General features: G+C 37.7%; 1 protein-coding gene across 1 annotated transcript; it reads right to left on the bottom strand.

Annotated features, from left to right (window-relative positions):
- Window positions 1-3,973: 3,973 nt before the first annotated feature.
- MED30 (mediator complex subunit 30) lies at window positions 3,974-24,119 on the bottom strand. The gene is made up of 4 exons (XM_029923722.1): window positions 23,771-24,119; window positions 16,319-16,477; window positions 14,166-14,270; window positions 3,974-4,476 (listed from the first exon to the last, which is right to left on the bottom strand). Exons 1-4 carry the CDS (start codon window positions 23,945-23,947, stop codon window positions 4,381-4,383), a joined length of 537 nt encoding a protein of 178 aa, XP_029779582.1. The 5' UTR covers window positions 23,948-24,119; the 3' UTR covers window positions 3,974-4,380.
- Window positions 24,120-24,320: the final 201 nt, after the last annotated feature.

Below are 24,320 nucleotides of genomic sequence, written 5' to 3'. Positions count from 1 at the left end.
CTGCATAGAAAAATATTTTTCCAGGGTCAGTAATAGATCACTGGGAAACTTGTGAAATATGCAGATTTTTGTCTCACCTTAGGCATTCTGACTCAGTACCTTTTGTGGTCAATCCAAAAATCTGTATTTTAAAAAGTACACCCAAGTAATTCTTATGTACTCTACACTTGAAGAGAACTGCCTCAAAAAGGCAGCGGAGTAAGTTAAAACAAGTTGTGGTCACTGACAGAGAGCATGCCACTTGGTTTTCTGTTTCTGTGCCATAGAAGAATAAGACCTCAAGGTACAGAGAAGATGTAGGTTCACAGTTTCTTTGTAAATATCTAAATATTCTGTGTTTGGAATTTAGATTACATATTGACAATAGGAAGAATCTTTGGAAAAAAAAGTGTGAATCATTAATGCATACATTTGCTGACGTAAATACCTTAGTGCATAATTTAACCCTATGTGAAAATATAAATTGAAAAGGTATTAAATTTAACTCTAATTCTTTAAGTTAAAACAAAAAAAGATGTGAAAGAATTCAAGATTGCTACCATGTTGGGGCGCCTGGGTGGCTCAGTCGGTTAAGCATCTGGCTTCGGCTCAGGTCAGATCTCACGGTTCGTGGGTTCGAGCCCCACGTCGGGCTCTGTGCTGACAGCTAGCTCAGAGCCTGGAGCCTGTTTCAGATTCTGTATCTCCCTCTCTCTCTGACCCTCCCCTGCTCCAGCTGTCTCTCTCTGTCTCTCAAAAATAAATAAAAAGCATTAAAAAAATTTTAAAAAAAGATTGCTACCATGTCAATATATATATATGCATCCAGAATAGCTTTGTTTATGCTTATAAAAAATCAATCGTTGGTCCACAGATGTTTTATAGGAATAGAAAAAAATTTAAGGCATCCAGTCATGTTGGACAAATTTAAAAGCATTCAGGATAACAAACTCTATGAGCTGTAGGGCAAGCACACATTTTAGTTTAAGGCTGAAAGACTCCTCTATCTAGCTTAAACTTCCTGGGGAATTTAAGGAAATAAAATGAATTACTCAAACTGGAACTACATCAAAATGTCAAGTTAACACATTTTGGCTTGTAATGGTGCCAAGGGATCTAATGTTTGAATGATCAGGGCCCTAGGTTTCCAAATCATTTTAAAGATAATTTTATTACCAGGAAGCTGGCATTTTCATTTTATTTTTATTTTTTTTCCCCCTTAGCTCTTTCGTAGCTTTGCTTTCATGAAGGCTAGGCTAACCAAGGTCTGACAAGATCACACTGTCATTAGAACAGCTACAGGGAAGATGTCAACATAGAAATCCACAAATTCAGAAAAAAAATTTAAGTTTTCTCACAGTGAATGATGCATTTGATTTTTCTGCAAACTCTTCTTGGATTTTTGAGAGTTGACTCACTATTTAAGGCAGTAGTAGAACTAAGGAAGAACAGGCATCAGAGGACTGTTTGCTAGTTTTTCTTGTGGATTTTCCTAATTGGTGCGCCCCCCCCCCATTTGTTTCCTGCTTAGTGACTTTTCTGACTCTCACACTCAATTCCTGGCTGTAGAGATGGGCTCATAACCTGGGTCAGTCTAATCATGGTACCCACATATGCAACAGTTGGTCCAAAGGTTGGTTATATGGCTCCAAGCTGTCCACTAGAGTTCTCCACTGACAGTTAGAAAAGTGGTCCAGCCTTGGGGGTCAAGATGCAGAGAAGACGTGCAGGTGGAGAGCCATCTTTCCATTTGGAGAAAGCGCCCCACTTTAGAGAGAATGGAGCAGAGAGCCAGAAGTCACAGAGGCACCAAGAATCCTGGGGCATTGAATCTGGTTCCAATTCCTGAAGCCTGAGTTCCTGCAGCTTTTTTTTTTTTTTTAATTTCTGTGAACTCAACTCTTCTCTAGAATCCTTTTTTTTTTTTTTTTTTTTTTTTTTGCCAGAGGAACTAATAAATAACTTTTGGCCCAAACCATTTTGAATTGGGTTTCTAACATTTGCAATGAAAATTCTAACACAGCTCAACTAATGCCACCTAACCTTTTACAGACAAGAAAACTGAGATTAACTTGCCCAAGGCCATCTATCACAAGTGAACTGCCCTTCTGGCTCTTCTACCTGTTGGCGTGCTCTCCCTCAAGAAAAAGCTAGGACTTTCAGGGTTAGTAGGGTCTGTGTGTTTAATAACCCCCAACCCATTCATAATTGGTCCCAGGTAGATCTGGGAGTAACTGGGTAAACCAGCATCCGTTGGGAGGGCTGAAAGCACACTCTCAGGATTTGGGGCCACAGCTCTGTAGCTGAGTGTAGCTATTCTGATTACTGCTCCACAGTAGAGCTACTCTCTCTAGAACCAAGACCCAAAAGACATGATTTCCACATTCCCTCCAAGAGCAAGTTTGTGGCCCCTTGAGTGATATAAGGAATTGAGTGTTAAAGTTACAACAACAGAAAACCATGCAGTTAAAACTGTTTGTATAGGGCCCCTGAGCGGCTCAGTCAGTTAAGCATCTGACTCTTGATTTTGGCTTACGTCCTGATCTCGTGGTTTGTGGGATCAAGCCCTGTGTTGGGCTCTATGCTGACAGCACTGAGCCTGCTTGCGATTCTATCTCCCTCCCTCTCTGCCCCCCCACCCATGCACACATGCACAGTCTCTTAAAAATAAACATTAAGAAAACACTGTTTTTATTAGTCAACACTCAAACACTAAATTTGCAATCATAACCAGCAATCTACCATGCAAAGGATATATTATTAGTGAATATCTGTAAAAACCTTGCATGTCTAATTGGTGATTGGCTAAATAAATCCATTACCCTTCGATACTATGGATTTCTGGGGTAGACTGAATTATCAGTCCTAATTCTTGTCCTAGTCCCAGCGTCATTTGCCTTACTTCTGCTGGAAACTGTAGTGATTCCCAGTGTGGGCAGTTAACTCCCATCTAACACTGGGCTCGCTCAGAACTGCTTTGATAAATGTTAGAGGGTCTAGAGAGGCCCATGCACACGGTTAGGCTTGTCATCTTGTGCTTCTGCCACTTGGTATAGGTGGGAATTTCTAGAACTTAAAATGAAATGTCACCTGTTTTTTTTTTTGAACAGCAGTATTTGCATGATATAAAATTCCAAAGGAACCAAAGGTATACAGTGAAAGTAAGCATCTTCTTTACCCTCCTCTTCAACTGTCCAGATTCCCTCCCCAGAGGAAGCTTGTGTGACCTTCCAAAGAAATTATCCATATACAAGAGGAGTTGAATAGCAGTACTATTGAGTCAGAAGGAGGCAAGGTAGATAGATAGATCAGGGCTTCTGGATTAGTCTCAGAATCTGAATCTCTTATTTGAGGGTACATTAATAATCTGAGGGCCGTGCTCCTGTAGGCAGACCTATAAAGGACTTAGTACAGACTGATTACCAGTCTACAGAAGCACTTGTCACATAGAACTATCTCATTTAAAACTCCTAAACATGTACTGTTTCTAAAAGGCCCTCAAGACTACTTTAGGCTGTATCTGAAGAATCAGGTAGGGTATTGCCTATTGGGCTCAACTAGTAGCAAATAAGCACATAGTTGTGATTTCAATTTGTACCCGACTCAAATTATATGGTTCTCTCCTGTTAGAGACAGATAATTCCAAGTAAAACCCAACACTTGAGGCACATTTTAAAAGTAATTTTTGTCAATTTACAGCAATATACAAGTTAATTAGTCCCTCATTTTAACCTGTTTGGGAGGGGTGCCTGGGTGACTGTTGTCGGTACAGCATCTGACTTCGGCTCAGGTCATGATCTCACGGTTTGTGGGTTGAGCCCCATGTTGGGCTCTGTGCTGACAGCTCAGAGCCTGGAGCCTGCTTCAGATTCTGTGTTTCCCTCTCTCTCTGCTTCTCCCCCATTCGTGCTCTCTTTCTCTCAAAAATAAACATTAAAACATTTTTTAAAAATTGTTTAAATTGAGACTCTAAATAAAAAAAAATTAAGCTGAATTGGTGACTTACATGTTTAATTAGTTTGTAACACAGATAAGACTGTACTTGATATTTTTACATGCAAAATGTTTAAACCTTTACTCTCTCCTAAAATGGTAACAAAATGAGCAAAGCAACCATTGATCAAATTGAAAAATTTATTTACAAGACTTAATTTGTTTAAAAAATTCAATTCCTGACCATTAACCAAAACATAAACCCTATCAAAGCTTATTATGACCTTTCATAGAATCAATAGCTTAAAAAAAATGCCAGTGAATACTTTACAACTGCAATGTAAAAATAGGAAATTTAATTCTAGTGAGTAGAATAATAGCAGATAAATAATCTTCTTCAAAGGGGAAAAATACTGGAGGGGAAAAAAACTGAATAACATGTGTAAAGCAGGAAATTTAAATATCAGTTTAGTTCCGCATTGCCAACATGGCATTTATATCCCAGATGAGATTTCGTAATTGATCCATAATTTGCTTCAGCTGTTGATTCTTCTGTTTGAGTTTCTGTAGAAACAAAAGAATTTATCAAAAATGTTTCATGAATTATAGACCATGAAGTTAGAAGATTAACATGTCATAAGTTAGAACTCTAATGAACCAGACAGAAATTAAGCTTAAATTAGTATTTCCTTCATGCAGAAGAGATCTCCATCCTTTTCTGGCCACTTACATTCTCTGAAAGGCATAATGGATTCTCATTCAGCCCGCAGAGGCCTCTGGTTCCACCCCTGTGCCCTCCTTCCTGCCACCGTTCAAAGAAACTAAGCTAAACATTTAATTGTTCTAAAACCTAAGATACAGGTTTGCTAAGATGCAGTGTAGTATAATATGAAAAGCATAACCTCTGGAGCCAGAATCTCTGGGTTCATACTCCCCTCCTTCACTAACTCAATATATGACGTTGGCCAAATTACTTAAACTCTCAGTGCCTCAGTTTCCACATGAGAAGAACAGGGACAAATTTGAACCTACCTCCTCTGAGTTGCTATGAGGATTAAAAGATTTGACTGACATAAATGTGTTAAAATTGAGCCTGGCATATAAGTCAGCACTAAACAAATGTTCCTCGTAGGCACTGAACATGAAAAACCATGCATATAGGAAAAAAAGTTTAATGAAAACACAGTGCCTGACGCAACTGGTCTGAAAAATGTTGCAAAAGCCACTCCTTGCCCACAGCAGGAAGTGCGATCCGCTGGAGTCTGAGAACTGAAGACCAGCGGGCACAGGCTGTGAGGTTATCCTGCTCACAAGCAGGTCTGCTGGAGGCCCTCCCAGCACGCGGGCGGCTCTGAGCCTCCGTATCTGCGTTTCTACCGGACCCCGCTTCTTAAACTTCTCTTTAAGCCCTTCCTTCAAATCCCATGTGGCAATTGTCTGCTTAGGTAAAATAAAATAGAGAACTTGTGGTCAAATTATTTACTAGATATTATAATAATCATTACTATTCAGTAACCTTTTAGAAAACTTACATTAGGAAATATCTTTAATTACACTTGATCTTAGCCAAAAGGCCGAGATGCGATTTTATAATATATTTAATTAGATAGTTTTAAAGCTACTATATTAAAATACCTCCAGATAAAGCAGTACATGTTCATTATAAAGAGGCCTAAAAACCTTAATTTTGATCTCATTAAAGAGCAAACTGAGATTAAATAAGTTATCCTATTTTATCTAGAGTTAGAGAGCAGGAACTAGCTAAAAGGGAGGCCAAGAAACTTACTGGAAAAGAGAAAACAGTGACCATAGATTTGAATGTTTAATATTAAATTTAATTCACATTTGAGAAGAGAACTAACACAACACAGATAAAGACAGGACTGTACAGGGCCCGGGGCCTGCGTACAGTATGCGGTCTCATGAAGTTCACATTAACATGGTTTTTGGGAAAAAGACTTAGTATTTTAGCTACTCAGTCTCCTTAGATTTCAGATGGCCCATCTTCTAGTTCTGTTGTCATATGTGTGTGGCAGTTATGGAAGCAATTGTGCAGAGAATCTAATCAAATGGACCCAGGTAACTGGGTGGGGTGATGGGTGACCAGATGGCCAGCACTAGGCCAGTAAAGTATTTTCCAAACTAGAGATCAAGCAAGATACTTCTGCCGGCCATCAAGCAGAGGGACACAAGGGTACAGGCGCTCTACAATACAGGGAGGGTGGAACCCTGGGTCCCAGTGCTAACTCCGCCCCTAACTTGCTATTTCCTCTTAGAAAACTCCTCCTCCGTTTTCTTAAGAGATGGCATCCTATGATCTCCGAGTCAGTTCTACTTTCTGCACACCCACACCTGGGAGCACAGCTACACACACACCTGTGAGGAAAGCAGTGGGTTTAGTTGAGTGAACTAACTGCTGGATTCAAAATGGTTGAGTCAGCTGCCATCCCCACGAGCCATGGCTCGCTCCCCCGCTGTGAGAGGCTGCTGCTCCCATGACTCCCTCACTAATTTCATTTTTCAGAGATGGCGGAAAAGAGATACTAAGAATAAAAGGAACAGAAAGAAGGCAAGTTGATATTTAAAAAACAACTTATCTGAATTAGTACCTTCCTTCTGACATACCTTGAATATGATTACTTTTAAAAGTTTCCAAACTTTTCTTTGGAATGGAATTCTGAGCCTCTTAACTTATTCTGTTCTGTATTTACTGAGGGTACATTATGTACCAGGCTCCGGGTTAGGCATTGTAATGGGAGAAACATGAATAAGGAATAGTCCCTGCCTTGAAGAAATTCTGCATCGAGGAGGAAGAAAATACCCAAATGGCTAGGCTGGCAGCCTGGGAAGGCAGTGCTGGGTGCCCCCGGAAGATAGAGACACTGCCTCTGACTAGTAGGGTCAGCAAACAAGGGTCTAGAAAACCTGGTGGTGAGCGGAGTATTAGGATAAACATGGGCTTAGTGGCAGGGATCCATTTAAGTTCTTGAAGAAAAAAATATGGCTAAAACCTGAATGAAAAAGGCTAACTGGGCAGACGTCTGGGATGGATTCTCCTGAATAATTTCATTGGTCGGCAAATCTGTGTCCATGGAAAAGGAGAAAGAGGAATGATTAAGTTTTAAAAATAACTGAAAACCATTCAGAGGCCAAGTCTGGTGAAATAAGCTCAGTGATCAAATTTTCAGTATAAATTAAGGAGTAACTAGAAATAATAAACTACATTCTTGGGTTGTTAAAAATACACTTTAAAATCAATATCGAAACAGGCCCAACAGCTTCTACAGTGGGCCTGGTAAGACTACTTTCAAAGAATATTCCTTTGGAAATACAAATTCTATTTTTTTTAATAGTTTATTAGCAAATTGGTTTCCATGTAACACCCAGTGCTTCCCCCCACAAGGGGCCCCCTCCATTACCACCGCCCCCTCCCCCTCCCCCTTCAGCCCTTGGTTCGTTTTCAGTATTCAGTAGTCTCTCATGATTTGTGTGTGTCTCTCTCCCCAACTCTTTCCCCCTTCCCCTCCCCATGGTCCTCTGTTAGGTTGCTCCTGTTAGACCTATGAGTGCAAAATACGGTATCTGTCCTTCTCCAGAAATACAAATTCTAATATACTTGTTTAAAAAATTCTGCCTCATTCTTCAAAAATGGACCAGATAACTGGGTAAGATAATGGATGACTTAAATAAAGAGAACTAAAAAATGCAGGGATTCTCAAGGTAATATTCAACTCTAGGTAACTGTAATTTAAAAAAACACATGGCATATTTTAAGGCACTGGAAAATTTTTCTCAAAGATGCCCACTAAGCTTTAAATTAAAAAAGACAAAAATTAGCAAAGAAGTAAAATACCTAGAGCCAAAACACATCATGAAACTATCAGCAGCAAAGCTGACATTTATGCTTATGAGTGGTGAAATTGTAAATAAATTTTCATGACATGATACAGGATTTAATATATAGAGTCTTGGCCCTGATTGATTTTAACAGAGGTTGACAGCTGCTATTATCAAAATCCATCAGCTGTGCCTAATTTGTTACATTAACAGGTGAATGTGTAAGTAGAGCAGACACTTAAAAATATGTTTATGTTAAGTCCTACCATGTAATTTAATATTCACATAAAGGCTGTGATCATAGGTCAGAAATGCTTTAATTTCTAAATGCATGGACTCAATGATATGTCAACCCTATAAAAACTACCCATATACCTCTCTCATTTTTCCACCAATAAAGTAGGTTAAGCAAAATAGAACTCATTGTGATGTCCTTAAAACATAGAGTCTCCAACAGGTGTTAGTTTTTACGTGGGTATTAGGGATTATGGAGTCTGGAATGCATGAAGAGAAAACAAGAAGTATTTAGATAAGCCAAACATCTGACTATTGAAACTAGACCATCCTGTCATCTCATGATGTACATCAAATACTGATTATAAAATTTTGTGCCCCCAAATCTCATGGCCTGTGGTGGGTACTGGTGGCATGTACGTTGTCAGAAGCCGGGCAGACCATATATTAAATAGTATAAACACACCAGTAATGTGGTGTTCTGTATAATTTTAAGTTCAAAAAGGTATAGTAGTGTTTTGAAAATGACTGAATGAGAGTTAACCGAGGGATATAAAACTACTTATCTTATGGAGTTTATATACAATAAAAAGAAAGTGTACACTGTAATTAATTTTTGGCTACTTTTATTGGAATGCCAAGAATATTTTATTACTGATTTGGTCCATAAAGCAACTTAATCATTTAATATAAGCAAATACCAATGTGTTAAAAATATGATCTGATATATATTTGTTTTTATTTAAATTCCAGTTATTTTTTTAAATCTCTACCACAACAAATGGGTACATGAAAGGGTGCTGCTTTGTTTCCACTGGAGTCTTCTGTCCTCAGAGAAGACACCTGTCCACTTGTGTGAAACGTGCACAGTGCCAGGCAGCACATGTGACTGCTTCACGGCAGGCACTCCCACACTTATTAGAAGGATGGCTGGCACAGAGCAGGGACCCGAATGTAGGAATAGTTTATATTCAATAAAAAACCTAAAAAGCCAAATCAAAACTTTTCTAAATCCTAGGGGAGAAAAAACAAAAATTCCCTAGCGATCATTTTGAAACTTAATTCTGTTTCTCTATTCCAGTTTCATCTGATTTGTTGGTATTTAAAAACAAAAAGATATGGCCATTGTTAGAAATTATTCATTTTAGTAGGCTAAGATTGCTGTGAACCCTAAGAAACTCTACTATTACCACCTAATAACTAGTAACTTAAAAATTTTGCATGACACAAAATAGATAAAAATAATAGATAAAAGGAATATAAGAATTTAAGTTTATGAATATAGTAATAAGTTGAAAAAACAAATCAAAGAATTTAAACTTTATTTTTTAGTAGCATCTATATGATCACATAATTAGATTAGGGCAACATTTTTACCATCTGTAGATAGCTATTAAAAAAATTCTTTGGGGCACCTGATGGCTTAGTCACTTAAGTATCCAACTTCAGCTCAGGTTGTGATCTTGCAGTTTGTGAGTTCGAGCCCCACATCAGGCTCTCTGCTGTCAGTGTAGAGCCTCCTTTGGATCCTCTGCCCCCACCCCCTCCCCACTCTCCTGCTCTCTCTATTCTTTCTCAAAAATAAATAAGCACTTGAAAAAATTCTTTAAAAAATGATATTCTTCACAGAAACACTGAGGTGTGTGTGTCATCAAGGTAGAAAACTATATCCCTTGATCATGAGCTTACTCAGTATTATACAAATTTTCAGTTAGCCACTGGGTGGCTCAGTTGGTTAAACGTCTGACCTTAATTTTGGCTCAGGGCATGATCTCATGGTATGTGAGTTCGAGCCCCATACTGGGCTCTGTGCTGACAGCTCAGAACTTGCTTGGGATTCTCTCACTTTTTTGCTCTGCCCCTCCCCTGCTCTCTTTCTCTCTCTCAAAAATAAATAATAAACACTAAAAAATGTTAAATTATATGTTTTAATCTTGTACTCCAGAAGCGAAAAGTTGGAAGAAAAGAAAAAATACCGTTAGTAGCACTAATTATATGTAGCTTTATTAAGAGTCAAAATATGTGTTACATTCAGTTCACATTTATAAGGTTTTATTTCAGGAATGAGTTAAAAACCTTTTCTAGGTTAAAAAAATCCGCTTTGCTTAGTTTTAACTATTTATTCTCTTCTGCCTTCTTTATTTTTTGGATTTCAGTTTGAGTTAACCAACTCTTAGACCTCCTTCCTCCCTTTTTGTTTAAACCTCTTTTTACTACCGAATTCTCCAGTCCTGTTTCAAAATACACTAACAGTTTCTAGGAAGTAAGAGGGAGTATGAGGCCATCAAATGAATATTTCCCCTGCCATCAAGATACTTTCCCCCTAAATTCTCCTTACAAAATAGCTCCTATAGAAATCTAGGGCTAAGCTTTAAATCTGTTTAATTAAAACATCTAAACAGATTCTTCCTACTTTGTAATTTAACTAAAACAAGTTTTACTCCAAAGGTAGAAGGACTTAAAACAGTAAAATCAGCATTCAATAATTTAATCAAAGAAAGAGTTCATTGATTGAATGCCTGAAGTATAAATGGGTACACAAAATCTGAAATATGGGCCTTTATTCCATAAATAGACACACTTCAGAAATAGTGTATATCTATTCTGTGTATTGAAATAAACCTGCTGTAGATGAACACTGTGGACTAAATACCTGTGCTTATCTCTTTTTCTCAAAGCCCTAATAAAATGGCAGGAGATAAATGGAAAAAGCTATAAGCCCATATGGAGAAATGGGCTTATAGAGAAACGGACAGAAAGGAGGCAGCAGCAGATGCAAGGTGGTAAAGTTTAAGGGGACAAGCAGAAGGGGAGGGAGTGGGGGGGTGGTAAGTGACTTGGGAGGACACTACAGCCCAGGTGGATGCAGGGATGATGCCCCTGAGAGCAGGGAGACAGCTCCTCCATGGAGACTGGAGACAGGTGCCATGGCAGCAGCACCAGGTGGGAGGCCTGGGGATGAAAACTGGAGCTATAACTCAAAGAGCGCCAGGGGCTAGCAAGAGCCCAAGGTACTCACTCCCACTCCTGTTTGTAAACAGGTGACTGGATACCCTCTTCCTGGTCCCTGTCCCACCTGTAAGGGACCACATCGGGAGGTTTGTTTCTTACACTAAAGCATAATGGCTATGGATTCAGTGCCACCAGCACAGCAGAATTCAAGAAGACAAGAGCATATCTCTCTATGTAGGGCACTGGAAGATCTTCTCTGGAGAAACTGACAGACTTAAAGAAAAAAAAAAAGAAACTTCAGAAAATGGTAGTTGGGAGTCCCCCAAGGAGAACACATATCTTGACATGAAGAATCACAAAGCCTATTATTAGCTTTCTAGTGCCTCGTTCTTAAATATAAATGGCTCATGAGTAAACATCAGATGTTCACCAGATCTTTTAGAGCCTTAATTTGGAAAGAGAACAAAATGAAATAGATAGGGGTTGCAAACTCTGACACATGACCTGGTTTTGTACAGCCTGTGAGCTAAGGATGGTTTTTATATCACAGCAAAGACCATGTATGTCCCACAAAGCCTAAAACATTATTGTCTAGTCCTTTAAAGTTTGCCAAGCCCTATTTGAGATTATGGAAAAATACCTTCAAATTTCTGAGGGAAATTAATTCACAACATAGATTTTTATTGCCAGCCAAACTATCAAGTGGACAGCTATGGGAAGACTAAAAGTTAAGTCCCTACATCCATTCTGAAGAAGCCACTGAGGTTTGAACCTTACCAACAAGGCAATAAACCAAGAGAAAGGAAGGCAGACTGAGGGAACGGTGGGTGAAGGATGCCCCAGGACAATGCTACACAGCAGGCCTAGAGAGCATTCAATCCAGACCTAGCATGAAAATGGGAGGACTCGGGGGGCGGCGGGGGGGCTGAAGAACCAATAAATTGCGTGATAATTCTGACTCTGTGGAAAGTTGGAAAACAGTACAGCTGCATGAAGAACTAACCAAAAATTTAAAATAATTATTAACCTAGAGGTTAATTATTAACTCCACATGAACAAAAAAATCATTCAGGGAAATGACACTAGTTTACTATGTGGCTAAGCAATAAACAACATTTATGTGCCTTAATAATACACAGAATATTTACTGAGCCTCAATTATAACTGTATTGGAAAGTCTGGGGGAAGGAATGTATGTAGGTGGGTTCCTGAGAGAGGAAGAGACTGGAAGAAAGCTAAATTCTCAAGTGGGGAAAGAAATTTTTTTAATATATCTTATCCTTTGTAACAATCATATCCTTATCTTAAAATTCACAAAATTCTAAATCAATAGCTAATAGGACTTTTTGGATTATACACTGTCAAAGTATTACTGTATTCTGATTATAAGATCTTTTTTAAAAAATCAAATGTTATTTCTAAGCCATCAAATTGGGGAAAAAAAAAGGAAGAGGCATTCAGAGAAATGAAAAGTGAAATGAAATCTATATTTAGAAAGATTATATCTTAATTTACACAGCCTTTTTTTCCTCTCTAAAATATCATAAAATCTTCTATGGTAGAGAACAAACACTATATCACATGTAGTAGTCTGAAATCAAAGTTACTGCTCCAATGCTGTTTTGTTTATACCCCTAATTTATTGTATTTTCTTAAAAAACTGTATTCCAGAAAAAAAATAGCACTTCTATTATGAGTGCATAAACTATCAACAGAAACATATAATACTTCTTAATAAATAAATGCCTTGTATCTCCAGACTACCAAACACCATTTGTTATATAAAGATATAAATTAAATATAGATTATAAATTATATAAGATATAAAGTAAAATTTCCCAATCCCCTCCTTACCCCCTACAAATTTCCTACTGTAAGTTCTTATGCTCATTCATTACTGTCAAATTTGCTTGAAATCTTCCTAATCTATATTTGTCCTTTTATGGAAAAAATTAAAGTTTTATAAAATATAGCTTTTTCCTTTCTCCTGAGTTTTGACATACATTTTTCTCTTATTTCTCCAATATTTTGTTTTTCATGTATTATTTTCAACTCTGAAATTATATGGCATAATGTAAAAGCTAGCTAACTTCCCCCAAAGTTTCTATTTTTAAAGAAAAATTTTCCATTCAATCCCTCTTCTGTCATAATAAATTCTCCTATACAATAGGAAGACTATTATTCTGGCTATTATTTTACTAATCTGTCTTTTCTTAACCAGTATTTCACAATTTTTTAAATATTCTCCATACTGCGTTTTAATTTTTGAACCAAAGAGATCTGTTTCATTACTCTTTGAGAATTTTCTTTGATGTTTTAGTATGTTTGCAAGAAAAAATTCCAATTTGGATTTTATTTAGGTTTCATTTTTCATTGGTATTACACTAAGATCTTATTGTTTTGTGTACTTGTAAGAGAATTCATACTCAATACTGGCATTTCTAGAATATTTATGGCCCACAAAAGAACTTTATGTGTTCTTCTAATTATTCAAAACTTCATTATGCATTTTTTATTACAGTTTATTTATTTTGAGAGAGAGAGAGAGACTGCGCACAAAAGCACACGAGTGGAGGAAGGGTAGAGAGAATCCCAAGCGGGCTCCGTGCTGTCAGAACACATCCTGATGCAGGGCTCAATCTCCAAAACTAAGAGATCATGACCTGAGCCAAGATCAAGAGTCCTGTTAACCGACTAAGCCACCCAGGCACCCTTCTTTTATGTATCTTAAGTTTAGTCACATATATCATTGAGGTAATTCCTAATTAAATATTTGTTGTTGCAAATGTGAATAGGATCTTGTTATCCAATTACTTTATGGCAAGTGGGAAATCAAATAGCTATGTCCTGGGTTGGGAGATCATAGGGAATGCATTGCAAAAATGTTCTATTTGTAAATTTTTATCAATTGCTGCTCCAAATATGCCATGAGCTAGAAAGCAAGAATTCTGCCTAGAAAAGAAAAGAGTAAATGAGTTGTGACTTGAATGCCCATGAAGCTTCTAAGAGCTTTATGGCATGAATTCTGCAATCTGTCTCTTGACTATTCAGGTGGCTTTTCTGCTTACCTTTTTAGTTCTTGGTTAAAATCTTAACTAGGTTACATTTGTCACACAAAATGACTTCATGTAATTCTAGAATGCAGACTATGTCTTTGAGTTACATAGATGCCCTTGTAATTTTTATTATCCATGGTTGCAAAATATAAGATACAGAGACTGACAACTCACCTTATTCACTTCAGCAATTTCACGCCTCTCTTCACTAGCAAAACGAGGTGGGCCAGTGCGGTCCTCATTCTTTGAGCCATCTTCTTCCACATATGGAATCAGTTGCTGAGAATGAAAGACACCGGTTAAAAGTTAAAATATGATATGAGGTTTCCAATTACATGGGTATACAAAATGCCTCTGATTAAGGCTAGTTTGTATGCTTTACTTTTAATGGTATATAAATTTCAATGCAGGTGATAGCCTAAAATAACAGCATTAGAAGTTTATCATTTCAGTGCTTTCTACACATTAGCTATTCAGGTTTCTTTTGCAAAACAGCCCTTATAACATAACATTAGCTGTTATCTACAATTAAGTAATACCCTATCCATTCAATCAGTAAATACTGAGTTCCCAGACACTGGGTGAGATACTGAAAAAATAATGACAAGTAAGGTGTGATTCCTGCTCCTAAATAATTTATGGTCAATTGAGAAAAACAGACTTTCTTTCATCTGTACTAGAAAGAAAGGAACTTTCATGGAGGTGCACTATATAAATGCCATTTACTTTGCTATCTAGAACCTCAGCATCTATGCAAATTTCTAGATGGCTTAACTGGTTGGGAGAAAGATTTTTTGTAGGAGAAAAATATTTATATAGCAATGAGACATATCAGCAGAATTCATAATGAAACATGTATGGTTTATGATAAGGTGTATTTGATAAAGCCCCTCATAAATGTGACAGAGACGTCAGGAATCATTTGGTCTTTACTGCCTTACAGTAACAATGTAGGAACAGCCAGAGGTGAACACAGGGTACAACCAGGAGCCATCTGGCCACACTTCTTCAAATTCTTGGGACAAATATAAATTTATCCACTTCCACAACCAATGTGTCTTACTTTCCTTTCCCAGTGCAGAGGTGTGCTCCCTCCTGAAGATGATGAATTTATTTTCCTGTGCTCTCATTGCTCCACCCTCCCTCCAGTCTCTCTCCCTATTGCTTTCTTCCTTTCAGATCTACACATGTCTGATCTCTCTCATTGAAAGGCTTTTTCCCTTTCCTTTACCCAAAATCCTTGATGCCAACTTTCCTTCCATCTGCTGCTTTCTGTTCTTTTTATCTAAGCTTTTTGAAGATGAGTGTCTACTCGTTGGCTCCAGTTTCTTATTTCCCATTTAATCTTGAACCCACTGCGATCTGACTTCTTGTTGCTGCCATCTCACCAAAGCTCTGCTCATATAGACCAACAGTTCTCCTCTAACAAAATCTACTGGACAATTTTCATTCTTTATTTCCCTTTGCTGCAGCATCTGACAATGACAAAGAAATGAACCACATTTCTGATCTTTCTTCTGTATTTCTGACCACTTCTTTTCAGGCTGTTTTGCAGTTTACTCTTTTCTCTGTTCATCCTTTACATGCTCATCACTCACAAAAGAAGCACTCAACACATAAAATGGTTTTCCATATGTAGTGAGAACATCCAGACCTTCCCAGCTACTTGTGTTGGCAGAGACTGAACCTGTCAACAGGAAAGGGCCACCTATAAAAATATCATAAACCCAGTGAACTAAATATATCTATGACTCAAGAGTAAGTTTAAGAAATATACTTTACAACTAAAGTGATTCCACTCAGCTAATCTAAATTAATAACAATGAAAACATAATCTTTCATCTGTAAAGAGCTTACATGAAAACTATTTTTTAATTTCTTTCGCTTTAACCATTTTATTTTTTTAAATAGTTTATTACATGAAAACTATTTTAAAACGATTTTACAACACTATATAAAATTCCTGCTTCTGGTGGAGTCAATTGGGTTTTCCATGTAGAGTATCATGTCATCTGCAAAAAGGGGAAAGTTAAAAAAAAATCATGCACTGATTTACTAGAGACACCAGCAGCAATAATAAAAAGTGTCATAGAACACTCTCTTCTCTAACAACAAAAGTTCACTATAAGCCTGGATGTTAAAATCTACACGTTATTAACATGAAAAGATAGTACTAATTCTATATGTACGTATCCCATTTTCATCTTCTTTAGACAAAAGTAAAGCCAATATAATTCAAAATCTGGAAATACTGTGCAAATAGGGAGGCAGGAAACATTACAAGTGTCTTGCATCTTCACCATCCCCCCTCGACCACTAACACTCGCCTCCACTGGAATGGGATCCATCCCTCCACAATTTTCATTGCATTTGTCATAGACCAATCTCAGTTTCCGGAAGAGAATAGAGAGTTGGCGAAGGTGATCCTGTAGCTTTGCCAGCCGGTCTTGATACGTTCCAGTATGGTATGTGACACCATTTGGCAGCTTATTGGGCAAAACAAAAACAAGAAAAATATGAAGTAATGACAATCGCGATTTTCTAGAAGTAAAGCCGGCAGAACAAATACTTTCTTAAGCACTGCATAAAAGCAAACTGTTCCTCACAATTAATCAAGTACAAACTTTTAAGAATTGAAGAGTAATATTTGCTCATTTGGTAGTTCCTTGGCGCACTGCTTCAGTGCTGTAAAACCGTCCTCGAAAAAACATGATACGCCTCTCTGACCAGCTGAAATACTTCCCCCTCTAATCTTTGAGGTATATTAAAACTTTAAGAATAATGCCACGATTTTAATATTGCTTACTATTTAATAAAGGCAGCACGCTGCTGAACTCAACTGGGAAGTTAAAAACAAAATGCAATTTAAACTGGGAAGTTAGAAACAAAGGAGCAGAAGAAAAGCACAAAAGACGAAGGGAAGATCAGGACTTTTCAGCAGAAGAAAGGAACAGGATACTGCTGCTATTGCAAAATGATCTCAAAATAACTAAAAGGTCATTACGATGCTCAAGGCATGCACTAAAACATAAAGCCGTCACCAAAAGGTTTACCTTAAAAAGAAATCAACAGCAGGAGAGAGAGATGCAAATCAATCTATAAGTTGAGCATTATTAATAAATTATTACAAGTAACTGCTATGATCACAGCTCTGTCTTGGATGCTTATATATTTTTAACTCAGGAATTTAATCAAAAGAAGCCAAAAAAGTATGTACTGAAATGGTAAACTCACAGATATATGGAAATTGACTATTATTTACAACTTAAAAATAAATGCACCTTGTGTGCATTGCTGAACCTCATGAACAAGATCTTCCTTTCTTTGTATGTGAAATTATTCTGTACAGTATTTTATTCCCACAATTTGATCTGTGAAATCATCCTAACATTTGAATTAATAATACTTGTACCACGTTTTCTAGTATACAAGGTGCTTTGATAATAAGCATTCACTCATACACTTATCTTGGGGATTAAAGTGACTTAAAACCAAGACACTAACTACTACCCAATAGCCAGAAGATTAGCCAGTCCTTTGAAACCTCAGTTTACTCTTTTTTTCTAAACCAATGAGGTAGGAATGCAAAAAAAAAAAAAAAAAGGTGCATAGTACAGTGCTTGGAGAAAAAGAAATACAGGATACTATCATTGCAAGTAAATAAAACCATAAAAAGACTGGAAAGGCTGGTAAGTAGTTGTTAAAAATGTAACAGGAAGATCAGCTTGAATAATTTTTTTTCTACCATTTCCAAATTTCCTGCCATATTATGATTTATAAATTAAGGAGATGGATTTTCTGAAATTATTTGAAATGAGTTATTAGGATTTTCAGAGGTTCTCTCTCTCTCTTTTTTTTTTTAAATGTTTATTTTGAGAGAGTGTTTGAGTGAGTGCTGGGTAGAGGCATAGAAAGAGAGAGACAGAATCCCAAGCAGCCTGATGGGGGCTCAATCCCATGGCCCTGGGATCATGACTAGTTGAAATCAAGAGTTGGATGCTCAACTGACTGAGATACCCATATGCCCCAATTTTCAGAAATTCTCAAGCATTTCAACACTCTGAGGACGATACCTCCAGGAAATGTGATAACATATCAAAGGCTGAATCAGTTAAAACTTTTAAAGGAAAAAGGCTTATTACAAGTTCACCCCCAAAAAGGGGTTGAACTAAATACAATGTAGGGTTTCTCATGAACTTTCAGTTAATAAACTTTCACAAATACTAACAAATCAGAGAACAGTTTCAGAGGCTCCCTGCTTTCCTGTTAGGGTGACAACAGGTGGCATAATGACTCCATCTTGTATATGGAAGCGCTGTATGCATCTGTACCTTTATGTACTAAGTTTAATACTTAGCCCATATTTTCTACTTTGTGAAGACTGTAAGTCATTCACATTTATATTCCTGTATTTAGTATAGTGCATACCCATGGAGAGTTTTAAAGTACAGTCTGAATTATTTTATTTATTTATCTGTACTTAAAATTCACTAAGAAGTGTGTGTTATATAAAAGAAGTGAATCCTTTCATAAAGAAAAACAAATCTTTTTGAAATGCAAAGAGTGCCCCTCCTCAAGGATACCCACTTAACAACTCTGGGGATTAGTTTTCATAGACAACATTAGATTCTCAAAGAAGGGAAGATTTAATTTCTTCAAAAAATTATTTCACACTTTCCATGTGTCAGGCACTATTCTAAAAGCTAAGGTACAGTAGGGAACATGAGAGACCAGGTTTCCTCTACCACAGAATATAAATTGTAATAGTGCCTTCGATCTTCTGGTATAAGCTCGTAATGTACACGTTTAGCTGAAAAGCTCCTCAATAACCATCTCACTCTTGAATACTAAGGAAGATGATCGGTAAATATATGACCACACCCCTGGACACTAAAAAGGGATTCAGTTCAACATTCATTCTTAAAACAAATAAAAAGAGTAAAAATTTTCCAGCACTATAGAATACATGTATCTTGGTTAAAAACTCAGCACCATAATGAATGTGGAAACATTAGAAGCCTCCTCACTGAAGTCAGGAACAAAACAGGACGTTTACTAAGACCACTAATACAACTCGTGAACACTGTTCTGGAGGCCCTGGCCAACGCAATTAGAAAGATATAAAAAGTTGAAACATTAAAAAGGAAGTGGTATAATCATCACTATATATGGATATGATGTGAATGATAAAGTGCTCCTCTCAACAAAGGTGGTCAAGAAAGAGATGGGTACAGAACTAATATAGAGGAAATAGCTTTGCTTTCATATGTGAAAACAAATGAAAATGAGAAAAGAAAAAGACCCCATTTACAATAGCAACAATAAAGATAAAATGTCCAAGAATAGACTTTAAAAATTTCAAGATAAAGAAGAAAACTTAAATATTTTGCAGGGACACAATAAAAGGTATTTGTGTTCCTGGTTAGTTAGATTCAACATCACACTGATGTAAGGTTTCTCTAGGTTAAATCAACCTAACAAAATGCTAGCAGGTTTTTCTCAGAACTAATCAAGCTGATTCAAAGTACATGTGGAGAAATAAACAAGGACAGCCAGGGCAATTTTGGAAACAGGTAGACAGATTAGAGTCACAATAAGTATAAGAAAGTTTGGGATTACTACACAAACGACACGCAGCCAAATGTAATCGAGCATCCAGAAATAGATTCTTTTGTAGAAAGTAGCATCCGAAATTAATGGAGGAGGAAAATGAATTATTCAACCTTTTGGAAAATATAGGGCTGGGGACATACCTCACACTTTATAGAAGGATAAATTCCATATGGTTGAAAATTTTATATATATAAATTGAAACAAAACCCAAAAATCTTCCTGAATTTGGAGTGGGAAAGTTCTTCCTAACTAGACATAGAACCCAAAAGCCCTAAGAGTTTGATAAATTCAACTGTCTTAAAAAAATACGTATGGAAAAGTTTCCACAGGCAGAGCCAAAGGGCAAACAACAGACTAGGGGAAAAACACTTGCAAGTTCTGTCACACAGACCAAGTTCTTCTAATATGTAAATAGCCAAATCTTAAAATTGAGGGAGAGGTTAAAAAAAAAACCAAAAAGAAAATAAATGGGCAAATAATATAAACAAGCAGCTAGCAGAAAAGGAAATATGATTCATAAATGTATAAAGAGATGCTCAAACGCATTCCTCATTCAAACTAGAAGAAATGGAAAGTAGATATTCATCTATCAGATGATCAAAGGTCCAAAAATAGAACTCGCTAGTAGAGCCCAGTTGTGGGTCTTGGTTAGGACATGGTAGCATAAGCTGGTACCATCCCCACAGAGGGCAGTTCATCGAAATTTATATAATTACAGAAGCACAAAGCCACTTCCAAGAATTTATCCTGCCGGTATCCTCGCACATTTATGGAGGAGGTTATTCACTGCAGCATAACAGGGAGAGATTAAAAGCAACTCAAATGCCTAGAGAACTGGTTGAATAAATTATAGTCTTTCCATGCAGGGTATTACTGTAAATACACCCTGAAAGGAAAAGGAAATACATTCTGTGCAGATATCAACAAATCCAAAATATACCAAATAAAAAAAGCAAGGTGCAAAGTGTTGTCTATAATATACTGTTATTTGTGCAAAAACAGGAAAAAAAGAAAGAATACCACATTTGCTAATATATGCACAGAATATCTAGAGGGAGACATAAAAATAATAATAAAAAGCATTAACATTCATTGCCTGTGGAAAGGAGTTAGCCAGCCAGCAGACAGGGATGGGAGGGATACTGTTCACTGTAATGTCCTTTTTTAATTTCTGAATTCTGAATACATTACATAGTAAATATTTTTTTCATATTGAAAGGATAACAAAACCAAAGCAGTATTTTATTATGCAGGAAGTCTTAACCTGGGACCTAGCAATCCTTGAAGAAAATTCCCCTTCAAATTTTATTCAGAATATATAGATGTGCATTTTTTCTCAGAAGAGAATCCATACTTTTCCATCAAATTTTTAAGGGGATAGCGGAGAGACCTAATAACCTCTTCACTAAAACACTTAGAAATAATCTCAGGAGTTTGTATTTATGGCGCTTCATCCTTCTGGATTAATAATATAGAAGGTAATTTAAAAATGTTTAAGACTTTAAAAAATGCATTAATAACGAACTAGGTTACATGTAGTCCTGTTTGTGTCACTTCTTCCAGCTTTTTGGAAATGAAGGATCACATTGTTGCTTCTTTTTCTTTTTTTTTCAATAGTTTATTGTCAAATTGGTTTCCATACAACACCCAGTGCCCTTCCCCACAAGTGCCCTCCTCCATCACTACCACCCTTTTCCCCCCTCCCCCATCCCCTTCAGCCCTCAGTTCATTCTCAGCATTCAGTAGTCTCTCAAGTTTTGCATCCCTCTCTCTCCCCAACTCTCTCTCCCTCTTCTCCTCCCTCTGGTCCTCCATTAGGTTTCTCCTGTTTTCCTGTTAGACCTATGAGTTGTTGCTTCTTTTTCTGCCAGTTATGACAGTCCTCAAAGTCTTACATGCATTAAACCACAGAATTCAAAATATAAGAGGCACAAAGAAATAACTATCACAATCCCTTACACATTGGTTTTGAATGTATGTCCACATGTAATCTAGTTATTAATAATACTTAAAAATTTTTTTTAACTTTATTCATTTTGAGAGAGAGGCAGGGGAGGGGCAGAGAGAGAGGAAAAGAGAGAATCCAAAGCAGGCTCCACGCTGTCAGCAAAGAGCCTAACGTGGGGCTTGTGAATTCTCTAACCATGAGACCATAACCTTTTGAAAGACTTTGGTTCTTTCAGTGTAGGTCATGGGTGTGTATTATATCTCTGTTATTAATAAAGTGTTTGACAGCAGTCAAGTTAGTATTACAAAGCAATTGGTAGGAAAAACTACCAGTTATGCGTGATGTTTAGCAAATTCTTTAAAGCCTCAGTTTCCTTAACTAACCTAAGGATAAAAATACATCTTAGAACTGTTCTTATAAGTTTACCTGACCAAGAGAAGTACTTGAAAAATGTTAGCTAGAAGATCTACTAGTTCTAATTCACTACTTTGCATATACTAGGTTATAAATATTTACTAAATTCTGAGAAATCATTTAATACTACTTCAATCATTTTAGATATTAATCTACTAATTTTTAAAATAATTACCAAAGATTTCCTATCTTCTCTTGGATTCCCCTTGTATTGTGTTTCACACTGGCATACTGACGTGGGGCAAAGATTTTCTAAGCACCTGGACTACTTTTACTGTACAGCACATTACTGAAATCAGAGTTATAAGAGTCTGAAGACCTGGTTTCAGATTTACCCTATCACTGACTCGCTTTGCACAAGTCACTTCCCCTCTCTGGCAGAAGCCTCATAAACAAGAATGACATCCGTATGCATAGCAGTAAGATATACACAAGCATTAAAATGAAGTAGTATGATAAGCAAAATGGTGCTAAAACAACTGGATATCCAAATGCAGAAAAATGCACTTGGATCCTTATTTATCATTAGATACAAGAAAATAAAGTCAATGTGCATCATAGACCTACATGTAAAACCCAGAACTATAAAACTTCCAGAAGAAAACACAGGAGAAAATCTTTTCCACGTTGGGTTAGGCAAAGATATTTTTAGGTGTGACGTCAAAAGCAAAATCTGTAAAAGAACAAATTGATCAATTCGATTCCTTCAAAATTTAAAGTGTCTCTTCTTCAAAAGGCAATGTGAGGAGACTGAAAAGCCGCAGACTGGAAGAAAGCACCTGCAAAGCAAAAAGACATACAATAACAAATGTCAAAGATGAGAAGTAATTGGAACCCTCAACCTGATGGGATTGTAGAAATGGTTCGGTCACTTTGGAAAAGCTTCTCAAAATGTTAAAGAGATATTAACCCAATAGTTCCACTCTAGGCATCTATCTACCCACTTAAGAGAAATGAAACATGTGTTCACACAAGCATTTGTTAGGTGAACACTCATAGCGTTCTTCAAAGCCCAAATTACCATCAACAGATGAAGAGATACACAAACTGGCGACATATTCATACAGTGGAACACTACTCAGCTATCAAAAGGAAATGAACTACTGATAAATGCTGAGTCAAAGGAGCCAGACCCAAACCAAAATGAAACAAAAAACGATATAGTGTATGCTATTTATATGAAATTTTAGAAAATACAAATGAATTTATGGGGCCAGAAAGCAAATCCGAAGTTGTCTGCATATGGAAGGCCATAGTAAAGATTTCCAGGAGGCATGAGAAACGTTTTGGGGTGGTGGATGATGGCTTCCTAAGTATATACACAAGTCAGAACTTTAAATAAATGCATTTTATTGTAAAGTATTCCAAAAGAAAAATGTTTAACAAAATGGGTAGCAGAATCTGAATTCTTTACCTCCTTAGGCTCTCAGTATTTTGTTTGAAAAAGAGTGAAAGTTAAGCCAGTCTAATGAGGTTAACAGAGTGAGACCCACCTTTACCCTGAAAGGTACAAGAGTTTGTCTAGTAACTAGAGAATCCCGTGGAATATAGAAAATGAGGCTTCAATCTTTCAGAAGTCCTATCTGGAAAACATCACCATTACATCGCAGAATCCTGGGAACAGGCACATCACTGGGGGAATACTTCTGACTGCAAAGAGAGTGAACCTATAATTGAGGTTTGCCCAGGACGGCCCCATTGACGCCCAGGGCCCCACGTAACAACTAAGCCAGCGTCCCTTTCCTCCAGGAAGCAACCCGCTCTCTCCATGCGCGGCTCGGAGCGCGCCCGCCTTCCTTCCCACCTGCATGTTCCTTAGGAGCTGGAAGATCTCCATGGTGCGGTACACGATGTCCTGCACCGTCTCCTGCCCGATCCGGCAGAGCGATGCCGTGTTGACCTCCCGGGCGGCCTGCTGAGCCTGGGGCCCGCCGAAGGGCCCCGGCGCCATCCCCGACGCCGCCAACGGAGGGGTGGACATGGTGAGGCTGCGGCCTCAGGCCGACAGGGCCTGAGAGCAGGCGTCAGGGGTTCCGGTCCCGGCTGGTGCTGGGCTGCTGCCGGCCTCCGCGGAAAGAGATGCTGGTTAAGACTCAGGCGGCCCGATTTCAAAACAGCGGCCGAGACTTCCGCCCACCGTGACGTAACGCGTCACCACGCCACGGGGACCGCCCTCCTGGGAAACCTACCTCAGCTTAAAGCCGCCCGGGATTGGACGGGAAGCCAGGGTGAGGCGGGACGGAGGAGTTGAGCAGCCAGTCACCGGCTGTACTTCAGCCAGGGGGCGGTGCTCGTGCTGTAGGCGGTTGGGCTTTCCCGAAGTTCTTTCCTGGAGGCTGAGCCTGACCTTAGAA

This window comes from Suricata suricatta, chromosome 15 (genome assembly GCF_006229205.1).
Source record: "Suricata suricatta isolate VVHF042 chromosome 15, meerkat_22Aug2017_6uvM2_HiC, whole genome shotgun sequence".
NCBI lineage: Eukaryota > Metazoa > Chordata > Mammalia > Carnivora > Herpestidae > Suricata > Suricata suricatta.
The sequence above is the reverse complement of the archived record's forward strand: the minus strand, read 5'-3'. Positions and strand labels throughout refer to the sequence as shown.

What these genes read in the sequence shown, in the direction of transcription:
- MED30 (XM_029923722.1), bottom strand. Translation starts at nt 23,947, where the DNA reads ATGTCCACCCCTCCGTTGGCGGCGTCGGGGATGGCGCCGGGGCCCTTC. An exon ending in AGCTCCTAAGGAACATGCAG is followed by an intron (nt 16,478 to 23,770) that starts GTGGGAAGGAAG and finishes TTGCCCAATAAG; the next exon opens with CTGCCAAATGGTGTCACATA. An exon ending in TGGATCCCATTCCAGTGGAG is followed by an intron (nt 14,271 to 16,318) that starts GCGAGTGTTAGT and finishes TTTCATTCTCAG; the next exon opens with CAACTGATTCCATATGTGGA.